At 37.8% G+C, this 14,331-nt stretch overlaps 1 protein-coding gene across 1 annotated transcript in view; it reads right to left on the bottom strand.

Moving 5' to 3' along the window:
* Positions 1–9,495, bottom strand: part of GARS1 (glycyl-tRNA synthetase 1) — a 42,729-nt gene extending 33,234 nt beyond the window's left edge. The window contains exons 1-6 of the mRNA XM_037836991.1: positions 9,200–9,495; positions 5,079–5,180; positions 4,321–4,423; positions 3,213–3,354; positions 1,929–2,017; positions 1,478–1,554 (exon numbers count right to left, since the gene is read on the bottom strand). Of these exons, the coding sequence (XP_037692919.1) occupies positions 1,478–1,554; positions 1,929–2,017; positions 3,213–3,354; positions 4,321–4,423; positions 5,079–5,180; positions 9,200–9,433 (747 nt within the window). The 5' untranslated portion in view covers positions 9,434–9,495. The remainder of the gene's footprint in view (positions 1–1,477; positions 1,555–1,928; positions 2,018–3,212; positions 3,355–4,320; positions 4,424–5,078; positions 5,181–9,199) is intronic.
* Positions 9,496–14,331: the final 4,836 nt, after the last annotated feature.

Here is a 14,331-nt window from a genome sequence, read left to right as displayed (position 1 = left end):
GAACACACCATCCTCCTAGAATATGGATCCGAGAAGGAACAGAAAAACAGTGCTCCAACTATAAATCATGAGTTATCAAATCAACCAAAACTCCTGATTCTGATAATTTACTTAGAAATGAACAAGACTATTAAGATCAAAGACAAACATACAAAACCTTAGAATGTGTCTCTCTAGTCAGTCTGAAATCCCAAATGGGAAACAGAAGAATTCAGGGGGTAATTAAGAGGCATTTTTCATTTCTTTTTTTCCTAATAAAGGTCATTCTGCTTTTCGAAAAGGAAGGAAATGAGAAAAAAATGTGAGGTTATAAGCGTCAAAATACAAGACTGACTTTTTAAATCTTGAGTAACAATACTAAAGCATGAGCTTGAAGCAAGTGATCAAATATGCTTCACAAGGACCAAAATAAATCAGCAGATGACTCAACAGTCAGATTCGGAAGGTTTTATTTAAATAAGGAAGAAGAAAAACTCTTAGCTAATGTTGGAAAGCTAGATACCATAGAGAAAAATTACCCTGTCAAAAAGATTTAGGATAACTGAAGAAGTTTCCAGTAATTCTCATGAGAAAAAAGCAAAGAAGCAGGGAGTCTTACATTCTGCCTCAGATATTTATATATCAATGTAAAGAAAACAGGTCATAAAGAAAATAGGTTATAAAAATGGTACTGGGAATTTTTACCGAAGGACATAAATAAAATTTAAGAGATGAGCCTTGGTAGACCTCATAACTAAACACGGTATTGGAGAAATGTACTTTGCTTAAATAAAACAGCTGATTGACAAGGTGAGAAAAGAAGTACAGTTATCATTAATACTCAAAGTGAATTTTCTTGATCCCAAGGAAAAAAAAGGATATGAACTATTTGTGATACACAGGTTTGCCTGTACCTGGTAAAAGGTAAGAACAGATTATCTCTATGGTCTCTTTTGCCTACCCTAAAATTTGTCAATTTAAGAAAGATTATAAAATTTTAGGTCTACAAAGAAACTGGGAAAAGGAGGGGTAGAAAAGCAGGGATCTGCCCATCAGGTTTTCAGAATAATAGCAAGTAGTCAGGGACAGCCTCAACAGACATAGATCAGGTGGCTGACGAGACAGTGTCCATAAAGCTATCTGCCCCCAAATCACCATACCAACACTGACCACCATTCATCATTAGCCTCCTCCGGTTTAAGCTATGAAATCCAAAAAACTGAAGTTTCTGAGGACAGAGAACAAATTTAATGCCTCTTTATGCTGACTTCTTAGCTTTGGCTGAAATAAATGGTTAGCCACCAAAGAGAGAGAGAGAATAAAATAAAATAAAAATAAAAATAAAAATACACAAAGAGAAGCTATGAAACAGAAGGTCAGTTCCACTTCTTTACAACTGTGGCCAGGGTCAACACAAGCTGGAATTCAACAGTATCAAACACTGAAAGACAGACCATGCCCACCTAGGTGACTGATATAACGTCTCTAAAGCACTCACCTGGGCCAAGACACTTTCCATCTCTGATTTCTTCTCAGCAGAACACTTCTTATCAGACATTAATTTCTGTAAATGAGCTAGAAGAATGGTGTTGATACATGTCAATTTCAACCAATAGGAAAAAGGACAGTGCACTTTTGAGTTAAACACCGGACAGGTTAAAAAAAAAAAAAAAAAATCCAAGAATAACACTCAATTTACATGAATCCCTTAGTTGATTAGCAGAGATTTTTTTGCTGGCTTGGAATTTCTGATTATCTGCATATAACTTAAAAAAAAAAATAAATAAATAAGGGACCTGCTACGAATTCTTAAAATCTGTACACTTTACTGCTGGCAGGTTGTATCTCAAAAAAATTGAAAAAATTAGGGAGAAAAGTTTAATGTAACCTCTTTGTTCTGATTAATCCGACTTGAAAGATATTCATTCATGTAAGATGAAGAACCATACCTTTTAATAGATGGTCAGCACGAAAACATTCTCCATTTTTCACGTCTTTCACCATGAAGTCAGCAAATTTGTCTACATGGCCGGAGGTCCTAAGTTAAATGCCAAATCAATTTATCATTCTCATACAAATTAATATATAGATTTTACCTTATAAGACAACCCCCTTCTATGTTTAGCCACAGTTTATATTTATGTATCTGAAAGATGGAAGCTCCCACATCTACAATAGTCACATATCCATGGAAGATGATAACATTTGCCAGAGAAAACTCATCTCTCCAAGTTCTTCCTCCCCAGAAGAAATAAGACATTAACTATATTATGCTTTTTCACAGACTGTCATAGAGTTTGTACTATTTTGCAGGATCAATTAATCCATATCTATGCCATTATTATTAGTGATCTAAGCAAAGGCCACAACTATTGGGAATTTGACTAGCCAAGAATTCAGGATAGCTCAATAAAGACACTGACCCTAAGGGAAACTTTTCTGCCCCCGACACTTGTATGGACATTGGTATTTTCTCTATACAGCTCTTATTTATGGAGCAAGTAGCTAAAGAATAAGTGGTCCTAATTTTTTAGATCCATCACAAAGAATTCCTCTCGTCTTGAAATTAAGAGAGAGCCTAAAGGATGCAGAAAGTGAAATTTAGTTCTTTATCAGACAGCATTAAATGAGGGAAGTGATGAGACATAAAATGGTAAGAATTCTTCTCTCACAGCTTTATATTCATTCCATATAATCCTGCTACTTTCAACAATGTTGGTAGGAATAATCTAAGTTTCTGCACTGAAACTTCAATATAAATAGTAGTATTTGATTGAAGATGTGCACACATCTTTGCCCAAAACTTCTACGAAATTATAAGGAAATAATCAGGGATATACATAAAAATTCACCTATAGGAATGTTCGGCAAAGTCAGAAGTCACAAGCAACTTAAACACCTACAATATGGCTTTAGCTATATATATTATGGCACATCCATAAAACAGAGTACTACTCTGTCATTAAATAAAAATGCTTTAGAAGAAAATTTAATGACATGAGTAAATGTTCACCTACAGTATGTGAAAAAAAGTAATGTGTTGCTAACACTGAAACATATAGGGACTTACAGTGTAAAAGACTGGAAGGATAAACACTTGAATTTTAACCTGGATATCTGTGGACAGTATTTTCTTTGTTTTTCTGTACTTTTCAGATTTGCTACAATGAACATGGGTAGATTTAAAAAAAATACATATTAAAGAACTTTAGCCCTCGAAGTAGGGATCTTACTTTAAAACTGGCTCAGGGGTGAGCATGGTACAATCAATCTCCAGGATCTGTTCCTCTTGGATAAAGTGCTGCCTCCAAGTCTGAATAATATTGTTTTTCAAAGCACACCCAACTGGCCCAAAATCATACAGACCACTAACACCTGTAAAATACGGGTGAGGAAAACATGCACTTTACTTTGTACTCTGCACAAATGAAGGAAAGGAGACATGTAAAACTGATACCTGTAAGACTTTACGTACTCCCCGAAAATGTATTAAAGCCAACAATTCAAATCCCTCAACACTGAGGAGCCTCACTTTCAGCTAGTTGACAGAAGTAAAACTCCAAATGAAAACAGAAAAAAGTTCTCCCATATACAAGAAACAAAATGAAAAAAAAAACAAACAGATTATAGTTTTGTCACAGAATTAAAAAATAATTTGTCACATCAGTGACAACAATGATCTAAAATTTCAATGTCCTATCACCTATTCTTGAGTAATTCAGCAACTATTTAAACCTCAAGAAGTTAAACATTCAGAGATCTGCTTAGCCAAACTTCAGAATCAAATTTCAATGGCAAAGTACACGAAGCCTAATATTGTTACAATGATCTCTTTTGACTATAAAAAATGTATTTCTACATTTAATCTACAATTATATTCATCTATATAATAGCTTCATGGAGCATTCCGAAGTTACAAAGATTGATCTACTTACCTAAGAAGAATGTTCTTTCCAGAAAGCTGCCAATAAATAATCTAATAACCCTTACCACTGCTCTTGTGTGGAGAGGCACAAATCTGTTAGCCAGAACTATGCTAGCCTTCTCCTGCTAAGTCTCCACTGCATTATAAACAGTCTGTAAGTACATGGACATATTCAGTTTTTAATACCTAGACCCCCACCAGTTGTTCCTCACACCTTAATGGAAAAAAAGCAGTCTTCAAGTATAAGTAGGATAGAGGGAAGAATAGGTATTCCATCAAATGGCTACTCTAAACAAAATATCCATCCTTTGCTTTATGTGCTACAATTAGACAGCTATTGGCAAGTTATGTTCTTGATTTAAGAACATTTAAAGCCATTAATAACAGAATTGTGCTTTCTATCATTAATCTCCTACCTCCATAAATAGCAAAAGCTTGATCGTAGAAAAACCTCCTTTTCAGGGTATCTTCCATTTTTGCTCTGTCTACAATGTCATCTTTGGGTTGTAATGCCAGCTCCTGTAAGGGATTTTTAAATAAAGTGTTTGATTGAGGTATGTACAACAGTGTTGAGAATTTGAACTTATATATGTGAATTTAGTTTACTACTCAGCAAAATTCAATATAAATGTTATCAAATAAGTAAGATTTTGATGCCTTTTAAAAAATAGAAACCTTAGATTTCTTTTCCCTTTGAGTCAGAGAAAAGACACCTTTGCTTAATTATTTAAGAAAGCATATGATCATTTCCAAGATTACAAGACTAAGCTTACTTAGATGCACATAGTGAAAAGCAATGTCTGAAGTTTTGGTGAATCACTATAGCAAATTGTGACTCATAAATGCAAACTATTTCAGATTGCTGATGGGAGGAGGTTTATCATTTGGAAAGTTTGGGAGCAGGTATCAGATGAACAGATTTTCCCCTATAAGAAAAAAATTTAAAAATACAACAAACCATTATTGTTAGGCATGGAAAAATTCATAAAGAAGAGCACAGTGCCTTCTGGGGACAAGAAATCTACCACATAGAGGAGGAGAAGGCCGCTGAAGAACAGAGATAAACCAAATGATACTCATTCAGAAACTTTTCTAGGTCTCTCCCATCCAAGAAGACTAAAGAGGAAGAATCCTAAACCTACTTACATTCCTATTATAGAATCCCAAGACTCACCTTTGCTTCCAGAACCCTCTTCCGGGCTTTGAGTTCAGCTACTGCTTTGTCTACATCTACTTGGGGTGCTTTATCTTCTTTCAGTTTTCGTACAAGATCTCCCTAGTCAACAGAGAGAATTTATATTCAGGATTGGTTTCAGAAGTCAAGAGAAGTTAGGAATATATTGTTTAAAGATGGTTTTAAAAAGTTATCTGTTTAAGAATGATATAATTCAAATGTTTATTATGTGGGAGGTCATTATGAATCACTGAGCGTTTCTGGCCTCAGCATTTATAATCCTGCAGAATATACACAAGTACAAATATTCCTATTTTTTCCTTTTATTGGGGAAGGTAAGGGAGAAGAGAAAAGAATTGTTACAAGTAGGAAGGAGCAAGATTTGTACAGAGAACAAAGAATCAACAAATAGACCACTCTCTCCTTAAATCTCTCCTCTCTTACTTAAAAAACAGCTCTCTTAGTTGTCCACTCACTTCTGTGACCATTTCTACTCAGTCTCTGCTGACTCATTTTCCTCTGCCTTCTTTTTCCTTGTTAATTTCTCTGGACTATTTCATTCACTTCCAACAACTGCCACTTGTACACTGATTCCCACACTTCCAGCAATGTGGTGGAACAGTTTCAAAAACAACTATTTTCCAATGTATAACAAAAGTAGCAAGAAGTATGGCAGTTTCATATTTTTGCAAATTTCTTTAATGTCTAGCTTAATAGAAGACAACCTGATTCTTGTCTCTGCTTCTCCTGCAATATGGTGTTTTAACTGAAGTATATGAAGAAAATCATATGTAGTTGGAACAGTGAGTATTTTAAGAGTCTTTCCAGATAATTGTGGATGTTCTTCTTTGATACTACACCAAAACTCTACAAGCAGTAGCTTCTTAAAGGTTAGCTGCAATGTGGAATCTGAAACCATAACAACTTTTTGTACTGTTACATCAAATCCACTGATCTACCTTAAAATTTTAATGGATCTTTTACCAATGCTTGACTTTGTAACAGCAGGCATTAGTCATTTGGAAAATATTGGTTAACTAACTTCTGCAGATCTTCCAAATATTGACACATTTGTTACATGGTATCAAAATTTCATATTCATTAATATCACCATTCATCTCATCAAAAAAGTTTTTAAGTATTGGGAAGTTGTCAAGTTCCTATTAGCAGATTCAGGTTTCTGAAAATTCCCTTTTTTCCCCAAAAGCTTGAATTTTATTGTTGGCCACAAATACTACCAGATGCTTACTTCATTCATTTTCAAGAATATGAATGCTCAATACCCAATGTGAATAACAATAGTTTGTCAGAGATTTTACAAATAATGCTCCATGAAAAAAAAGCAGATAGTTCAGGTTGTAACTCAAGCAACTGCACAGTGCTTTTCTTGAGACAACCATCAGATTTGGTATGCTCTATGCACACTTCCCATTTCATCAAACAAAATATTAAAAAGATGTGTGCTCAGGAGTCTGGATTTAATAAAATTAGTAATTTTCACTGCTTCATCAAGGACATTCTTAATCATAACTGACTTCTGTTTTTAACTGCAAAGGTGTGACAAGAGAATATAAAGACCACTAGTATGATTTGGTGCCTCTGACTTGACTGGTGTTAAGATTACAGCAATTTTACCCACCACTGCTTTTGCACCATTAGTGCAAATATCAACACAGTGAAGACCCATAACATCTTAGTTTTATTAGGAAAATGGTTTTGACCTTGAAAACCTGCAGGAGTTTGCATAACACCACTGCCCTAAAACAATGTTTCCCAAACAAGACAGTCCAGGACAAAGACAGTTTTTACCAATACATGGCAAAATGAGAAAAATAAAGACAATGTATTAGACCTTTTTCAAAGCTAAACCTACTAAATGTAAAAGACTGTTCTTTATTCTGAGTTTATGGTCTGACTTTTTTTTTTTTCCTTTTGTTACTAAAATATTCTCTCCCTCTCTCTCTCTGTCTCTCTTTAACAAAACGTTGGGGGAAATTAGATGGTTTGTTGTTTGTACTGGGTTTTGTTAATTCACTCACTTGACAAAATAAAGGATAGCCACCCTATGTTAGTTCCTAATTAAAAAAAAAAAAAACTGTCCTAGGCAGCCGTTCACAAAACAATCAATACAGTTTCTAGATGCTATGAAGCCATCTTACAAGTTTCATAATTAATTCTCCAGGAAATAACTAAGAAATGCTGTGGGAAAATACTACATTTCAGTAAATCAACAAATCAAACATTTAAAAAGCAACTACATCCAGGTAGGAGAGCAGAGCAGAGCAGCAAGTTTATATCAAGCATATGCCACTAAGAAGACCAGTCATTAAACACCTTAAAAAACACACTCCATGCATGTCTTCAATTGCACAAACTTTACAATGGAATACATAAAACAGACAAAGTTGACAGTGTCTCTCATTTCCTCACATGAAAAATGAAGGGGTTAAACTGGAGGATCTTTAAATTCCCTTCCAGCTGACACTCTGTGATTCAAAGTTCCAGGTAGTTAACTTACATTTGTGTGGTCCTGGAAAATTAGTAAAAGAACCCAAACTAACTTACATGATCTAACTTACATATTCAGAAAATGAAGTACAAAAAAAAAAAAAATGATCAAGCCAAAATAAACAATATACAAGATAGTAACAGCATCAGAAGCTGTTCCATGATCAAACTTTACAGCAGTTAACTAGTTCCATTGGATAATTTGCAATGCAGTTCCAGGCTAACGTGGCAGAGGGAGGGGTTGGGTGTGTGTTTTTTCCAAATTAGATGTATTCTCTCTTGTAAAGGGAGGGAGATTGAAAGAAAAAAAAAAAATGGGAGTTACCGAAAAGACAAAGAAACCACATCTAATTTTATTTGGGGAAAATGAGTGGGGGAAGACGGAGACTAACCATGCCCAGTATTCTTGATACCAATAATGGAGGAAAAAAATAAGCCTACAGTGAAATTTCAAAATAAAATACTATTAAATCAGTCAGGCTCAAACTAGAGAGGAGCAGAGATTGTAAAGTGGCAGAATTCGCGGCTGCTCTGCCCCAATAAATTGTTTCCGAGAGAAGGTCCCACCCTCGCTAGCGTAAGGCAAGTTATTGCATCAGGCGCCGGTGCAGGAGAAACCCGTTTGGCGTTTACTACTAGGTCATCAATCCCGGCGGTCCAACTGCAAGCTTGTGGCTCTACCAGAGTGGCTGTGAGGATCCATCTGAAATAATCTTTCCCCTGTCCTTTCTAAATTCTGATCTCCAGGAAAAAAAAAAGGTCTTTTTTTAAAACACCAAGTTCTTCAGCCCATGAAACTCCCTCCCTTCCTCAAAATCAGATTTCAAAATGTTCCATACTAAGGATGGCCGATTTCACTGTAAAGTCAACAATATTTACAATTTCCCAGGCTTACACATTCTGAAAGTTCACTCATTCTAAATGGACCTTACTCTCCGGTCAGTTCAGAACCCAGAAAATGAAACAGAAGCATAGGATAACGAATTCACACAATTATTAGAAAAGAAGGTTGGACACCTCCCCATATCCTCGTTTCAACTATTCTTATTTTTCTCAACCGATCATTCGGCTAACTAAACACTGAATGAAGGAGATGTAAAGGAGGAAGCACTATTCAAAGCATCCTGGATTTAAAAGGGAGCCTCAGCTCATCAATAATCAGGGAAGAAATCAGAATCCTCGCCAGCCAGGGTGCACAAAGAACACAGCAAAGACTGGAAAATGAAGTTCAGGTTATTCGGCTAGGACAGAAGAACCAAAGGGTGACAGATCTCATGGCAAAGCCCCATCGGAGAGAGAAGAGGCGCGGTCAGTAACAGGGATAGAGAAAGAACAGATCGGAAGGAAAAGGACTCAGAATATCGAAGGAGACCCAAGTGAGTCACCCAAAGAGAAGGGGAGAAGGGGGTCCGCTGGAGGAAAGGGGGCTGACGAATGCGGAGACCTGGGTCCAAAGTAGGGGAAGCAAAGAAGACTCCAGGAAACCGAAGGGCTTCAGAGGATGAAGGGAAAGGAGGTAACCTTCGAGAGGTAGATGGATGCCGGGGAGAAGAGAGACGACCACCAGGGAGAAGGGCCGGGGGCTGCGGAGGGGGCGCGCCGCGCCGGCTTACCTGCTGGCGCACCGCTAGTCTGAGAGGTGCCAGCACCTCTTCAGCCCCGGCGCCGTCCATGCTGCTCCGGGAGACGGCGGCGGGGAATGAGATCCGGGAGCGGGCAGGCGTGCTGAGGGGCCGGAGACGCGGGAGCGGAGGCTGGGGCTGGAGGCCGTGCGGCAGCGGCAGCGGCAGCGACAGGAGCAGAGCAGCGCGGGCGGCTCTAAGCAGCGCCGGACGCGAGGAGGTCATGAGCCGGCAGCCCACGGAGATCTGGAGGGGGCGGAGGCGGAAGCGGCGCGCGCGGCCGGGTCCGGAGCATGATGAAATCGCCGCGTAAACGCCGCGGCGCGCGCGCAGCCGCATGTTATTCATCCCACGACGTGGCGCCGGGCTGCCACCGGCAGATTCGACAGAACACTACGGAAGGACCCGGAATCGTTTCGCCCTCCCACGCGGCTTACTCTACTCTTGACACCAGGGAGAGCTCCGAGGTTGCAGGTAGTCCCATGGGCTCAGATTTGCACAACCCACCCCTATAAGGGTGGACATTCAAGAACGCTGCTTCATACGAGATAACGCAGACTGAGACGTACGAGGACCTTCAATGTATACCGTTGTACACGGGCATCGACAACTCGAGCAGACCCACCAGGGTACAAACTTCTGTTTCTATTTTTTCACCCCAGGGCCTTAAAGGGTCATAAAACGTCAAGTCAGATAGAGATTTCGACTTAGTGTTGCTTGAGCTTCTCAGCTGAGAAAACAGGTCCAGAGAGGTTAATGATTTGCCTGAAGTCACACAGCCATTCCCTGCCAATGTCAAGAACAAAACAAGAACAAAAAGCCACGGAAAGGAGTAGAAGGAGTGAGGGGTTGGGATCACGAAAGATTTTTTTGGAAAAGGTAAGTTCTGGTCAGTCTTTGCAGATGAGCAGGATTTGGATCAGCAAAAATGAGGAAAGGCAAGAGGTCCCAACAGAAATAAGAAGAGGTGGGAAACAGGCTAGCCCAGGGGTTTGAAGATGAGAATTCAGGTGCCTGGTAAATCCCTCTGCGCAGTCTTGCCTCAACACACCAGCCTTTAGAGTTTAGACCCCAGGGAACCGACCATCCTGAGCTGGCTTCCTCATTTCCTCTCTCCCTCCTGCCCGAAGGGTGGGTTGGCTGGGGAGTCACGGGAAAGAAGATGGAAAAGCTGGATTTGCCCCCAGGGAGAGAATAGAAAAATAGAGAATTTGTTGGTTATAAAAACAGCATTGAACACACCCACCAGAAAGCCTAAAATGAAAATGACGGAAAATACCAACTGGCCGCCTGGGACTCGCCTACACCGTTGAGGGAAGTGTCCTCAGGTGCAGCCACTCTGGAGAACTCTTTGGCAGTATCGGCTGAAGCTGACCATACACCCTTCCTGTGACCAACAATTCCACTCCTGTACAAACTTCTCTCAGAAGTCCCGTTTCCCAGGTACCCAAATCCATGTGACTTTTCTTCCTGTTCCAATTTATGGTTCCAGAGGCACAGTTCCACATTAGCCCGGCTGGCAGCTGAAGAATATTCTGCAGTATCAAACAATTCATATTTTTAAAACTTTTACTTCAAAATTTGATATTCATTATAACTTTTATTTGGCTCTTATTTTAATAGGTAATTTTGAATATTTTAAAATGTGAAATACAATTTTAATTTTCAGCTTTTACATTTACTTTTGTTTGCATTTTTATTAAAGTTTATGCAAATTTTGTATACTCTAAATGCAATTATATTTTATTTTTTTAATTCTTCAGGTAAATAATGTTTCATCCATTTTCACATTAGGATAGTCCTCTCACTAGTCTTCAAATCCATTGTTTCCCACTCACTGCTGCCTCAGTGATTATTTCTGAAAGGCAAATCTGAGCATGTCAGGCCTCTACTTTTTTCGTGGCCCTTAGAATTTTCCAAGCAGTTTTCTTTAGTAAACTAGGTCTGCAAGATAATAATAATTGCTAACATTTGTTGAGGAATTAACTATATACAGATAATATTCTAATGTAATTTATTTATCGATCCAAATGAGATAGGTTCTATGATTATTACCTTTTTACAGGTGTGAGATTCAAGGCACTGATATGTTAAACCTGTCCAAGGTCACAAAACTACTAAGTGAGTAGGGGACCAGAATGTGAACCTGGGGAGCAGAGGCAGCTTCTCCATGAAGCTAATGAAGCTTTAAGTGAGCTTCAGGGCCCCTCACTTGGATGGGATTTTTCAAGGCTCTGCCAGAGGCCCTAGCGTTGTGTTCACATAATTATATTTTTTCTCTTTATTTCTTTTCTTCTTTTCTTTTCTCTGTTTTTTTTCTTTGAGAAAGGTGAAGTTTGCATTTCTTGAACTGCACAAATCTTAAGTATACAAGTCAACGGATTTTGACAAAGTATACCGACCTGTATCTCCACTGCAATCAAGATATAGGGTGCTTCTCTCACCTCACAAAGTTTTTTCATGTATCTTCATAGCACACTGTCCCTACCCCCAACCAGGCACCCACTATTCTGATTTCTTTCCTCTTAGATTAGTTTTGCCTGTCCTAGACTGTTGTATAAATGGAATCATATAATATGTATTCTCTCAGACTTCTATCACTGAGGATAATGTCTGAGAGATTAATCCATGTTATTGCATATATCGTAATTTATCCTTTCGATTGCTTAGTGGTATTCTATTGTATGAATATACCACAATTTGTTAATCTGTTCAGTACATGATGGACATTTGGGTTGTTTCCTGTTTGGGGCTATTATGAATTAAGTTGCTTTGAACATTCCTGAACAATTCTTTGTGGACATATGTTTTCACTTTTCTTGGTAAATACTTAGGAATAGGTCAAAGGGTAGAAATTTAGTCAGTTTTACTACAAATTGCCACAACTTTTTCCCATGTGGTTGTATAATTTCACATTCTCATGGGCAATATATTAGTGTTCCATTGTGCCACATCCTCGTCAACATTTGACAATGCCAGTCTTTTCGATTTTAGCTCTTCTAATGGGTGTAGTGGTATCTCGTTATGTTTTTAAACTGCATTCCCCCGATGATTAATGATGTTGAGCCTGTTTCCGTATGTTTAATAGCCATTTGTATATCCTCTTTTGTGAAGTGTCTTCGGATTTTTTGGTCCATTTATATTGGGTTCTTTGCTTTTCAATATTGAATTGTAGGAATTTTATATATTCTGATATGTCTTTCATCAGATATGTTTTGTGAATATTTTCTTACAGTCTGTGGCTTGCTATTCATTGTTTAAGAGATGACTTTTGTGAGCAGAAATTTTTTATTTTGATGAAGTCTAATTTAGCATTTTTTTCTTCTGGGTCCTGTCTAAATAATCTTTGCATACACTTGGATCACAAAGATATTCTCCCAAATATTAATCTAAAAGTTTCATAGTTTTGGCTTTTATGTTTTGGTCTGTGATCCATTGTGAATTAATTTTTATATATAGTATGAGGTAGGGGGTCAACATTCATTATTTTCCTATACAAATATCCAGTTGGTCCAGCACCATTTGTTGAAAAGTCTTTCCTTTCCCCAATTGATCAGCTCTGGTGACTTTGTCAAAATAAATTGACCCTGTAAGTGTGAGCCTATTCCACGGATCCAGCTATCAATTTTTATGCCAATATCATACTTCCTTGGTTTACAATAGCTTTGTAGTAACTTTTCTTCTTTTTCATAATTGTTTTGGCTATTGCAAGTCCTTTCCATTTCTATATAAATTTTAGGATTGATTTGTCAATTTAAAAAGTTGCCTCCTAAGGAGAGGCTAGACCTCCCTATAATTGTGCCTAAGAGCCTCCTCCCGAATGCCTCTTTGTTGCTCAGATGTGGCCCTCTCTCTCTAGCTAAGCCAACTTGGCAGGTGAAATCACTGCCTTCCCCCTTACATGGGATCAGACACTCAGGGGAGTGAATCTCCCTGGCAACGTGCAATATGACTCCCAGGGAGGAATGTAGACCCAGCATCATGGGATGGAGAACATCTTCTTGACCAAAAGGGGGAAGTAAAAGGAAATGAAATAAGCTTCAGTGGCCGAGAGATTCCAGAAGGAGCCGAGAGGTCACTCTGGTGGGCACTCTTACGCACAATTTAGACAACCCTTTTTAGGTTCTAAAGAATTGGGGTAGCTGGTGGTGGATACCTGAAACTATCAAACGACAATCCAGAACCCGTGAATCTTGAAGACAATTGTATAAAAATGTAGCTTATGAGGGGTGACAATAGGATTGGGAAAGCCATAAGGACCACACTCCCCTTTGTCTAGTTTATGGATGGATGAGTAGAAAAATGGAAGGAAACAAACAAACAAACAAACAAAGGCACCCAGTGTTCTTTTTTACTTTAATTGTTCTTTTTCACTTTAATTATTATTCTTGTTATTTTTGTGTGTGTGGTAATGAAGATGTCAGGGATTGATTTTGGTGATGAATGCACAACTGTGTAATGGTACTGTGAACAACTGAATGTACAATTTGTTTTGTATGACTGCGTGGTATGTGAATATATCAATAAAATGAATTCAAAAAAAGTTGACTGGTGTGATTTTGTAGTTCTCAGTGTACAAGGCTTGAGTGTCTTTTGCTGAATTTTTTCTTAAGTATTTTATATTATTTGACTCCTTTGTGAGTGTTATTTTATTTTCTAATTGTTTGTTACTAATGTATAGAAATATAATGGATTTTATCCAGTGATATTGAGTCCTGATACTTTCACTTACTAGTTCTAATAGTTTTTGTAGATTCTTTGGGATTTTCTATGTTAATACTCATGCCATTTGTAAATAGAATCAATTTTAATTCTTCCTTTGCAATGTTTATCCCTTTTTTCCCTTACCACACAATGCTGAATAAAAGTGGTGAGAGTAAACTCCTTGCCTTGTTCCTGATCTTAGAGGGAAAAAAATGTTCAGTGTTTCTCTAAGTATCATGTTAGATGTAAAAATTTTTAATGTCTTTATCAGATTAAGGAAGTTCCTGCCCATTCATAGTTTGCTTAAAGATTTTGCCATGAATGGATAGTGAGATTTGTAAAATGCTCTGTATGCATCTATTGAGATAATCATATGTTTTTTCTCCTTTATCCTCTTAATATGTTGAATTGCATTGTTG

Source organism: Choloepus didactylus, chromosome 5 (assembly GCF_015220235.1).
Source record: "Choloepus didactylus isolate mChoDid1 chromosome 5, mChoDid1.pri, whole genome shotgun sequence".
Lineage (NCBI taxonomy): Eukaryota > Metazoa > Chordata > Mammalia > Pilosa > Megalonychidae > Choloepus > Choloepus didactylus.
Note: the sequence above shows the minus strand (reverse complement) of the source record. Positions and strands in the feature narration are given on the sequence as shown.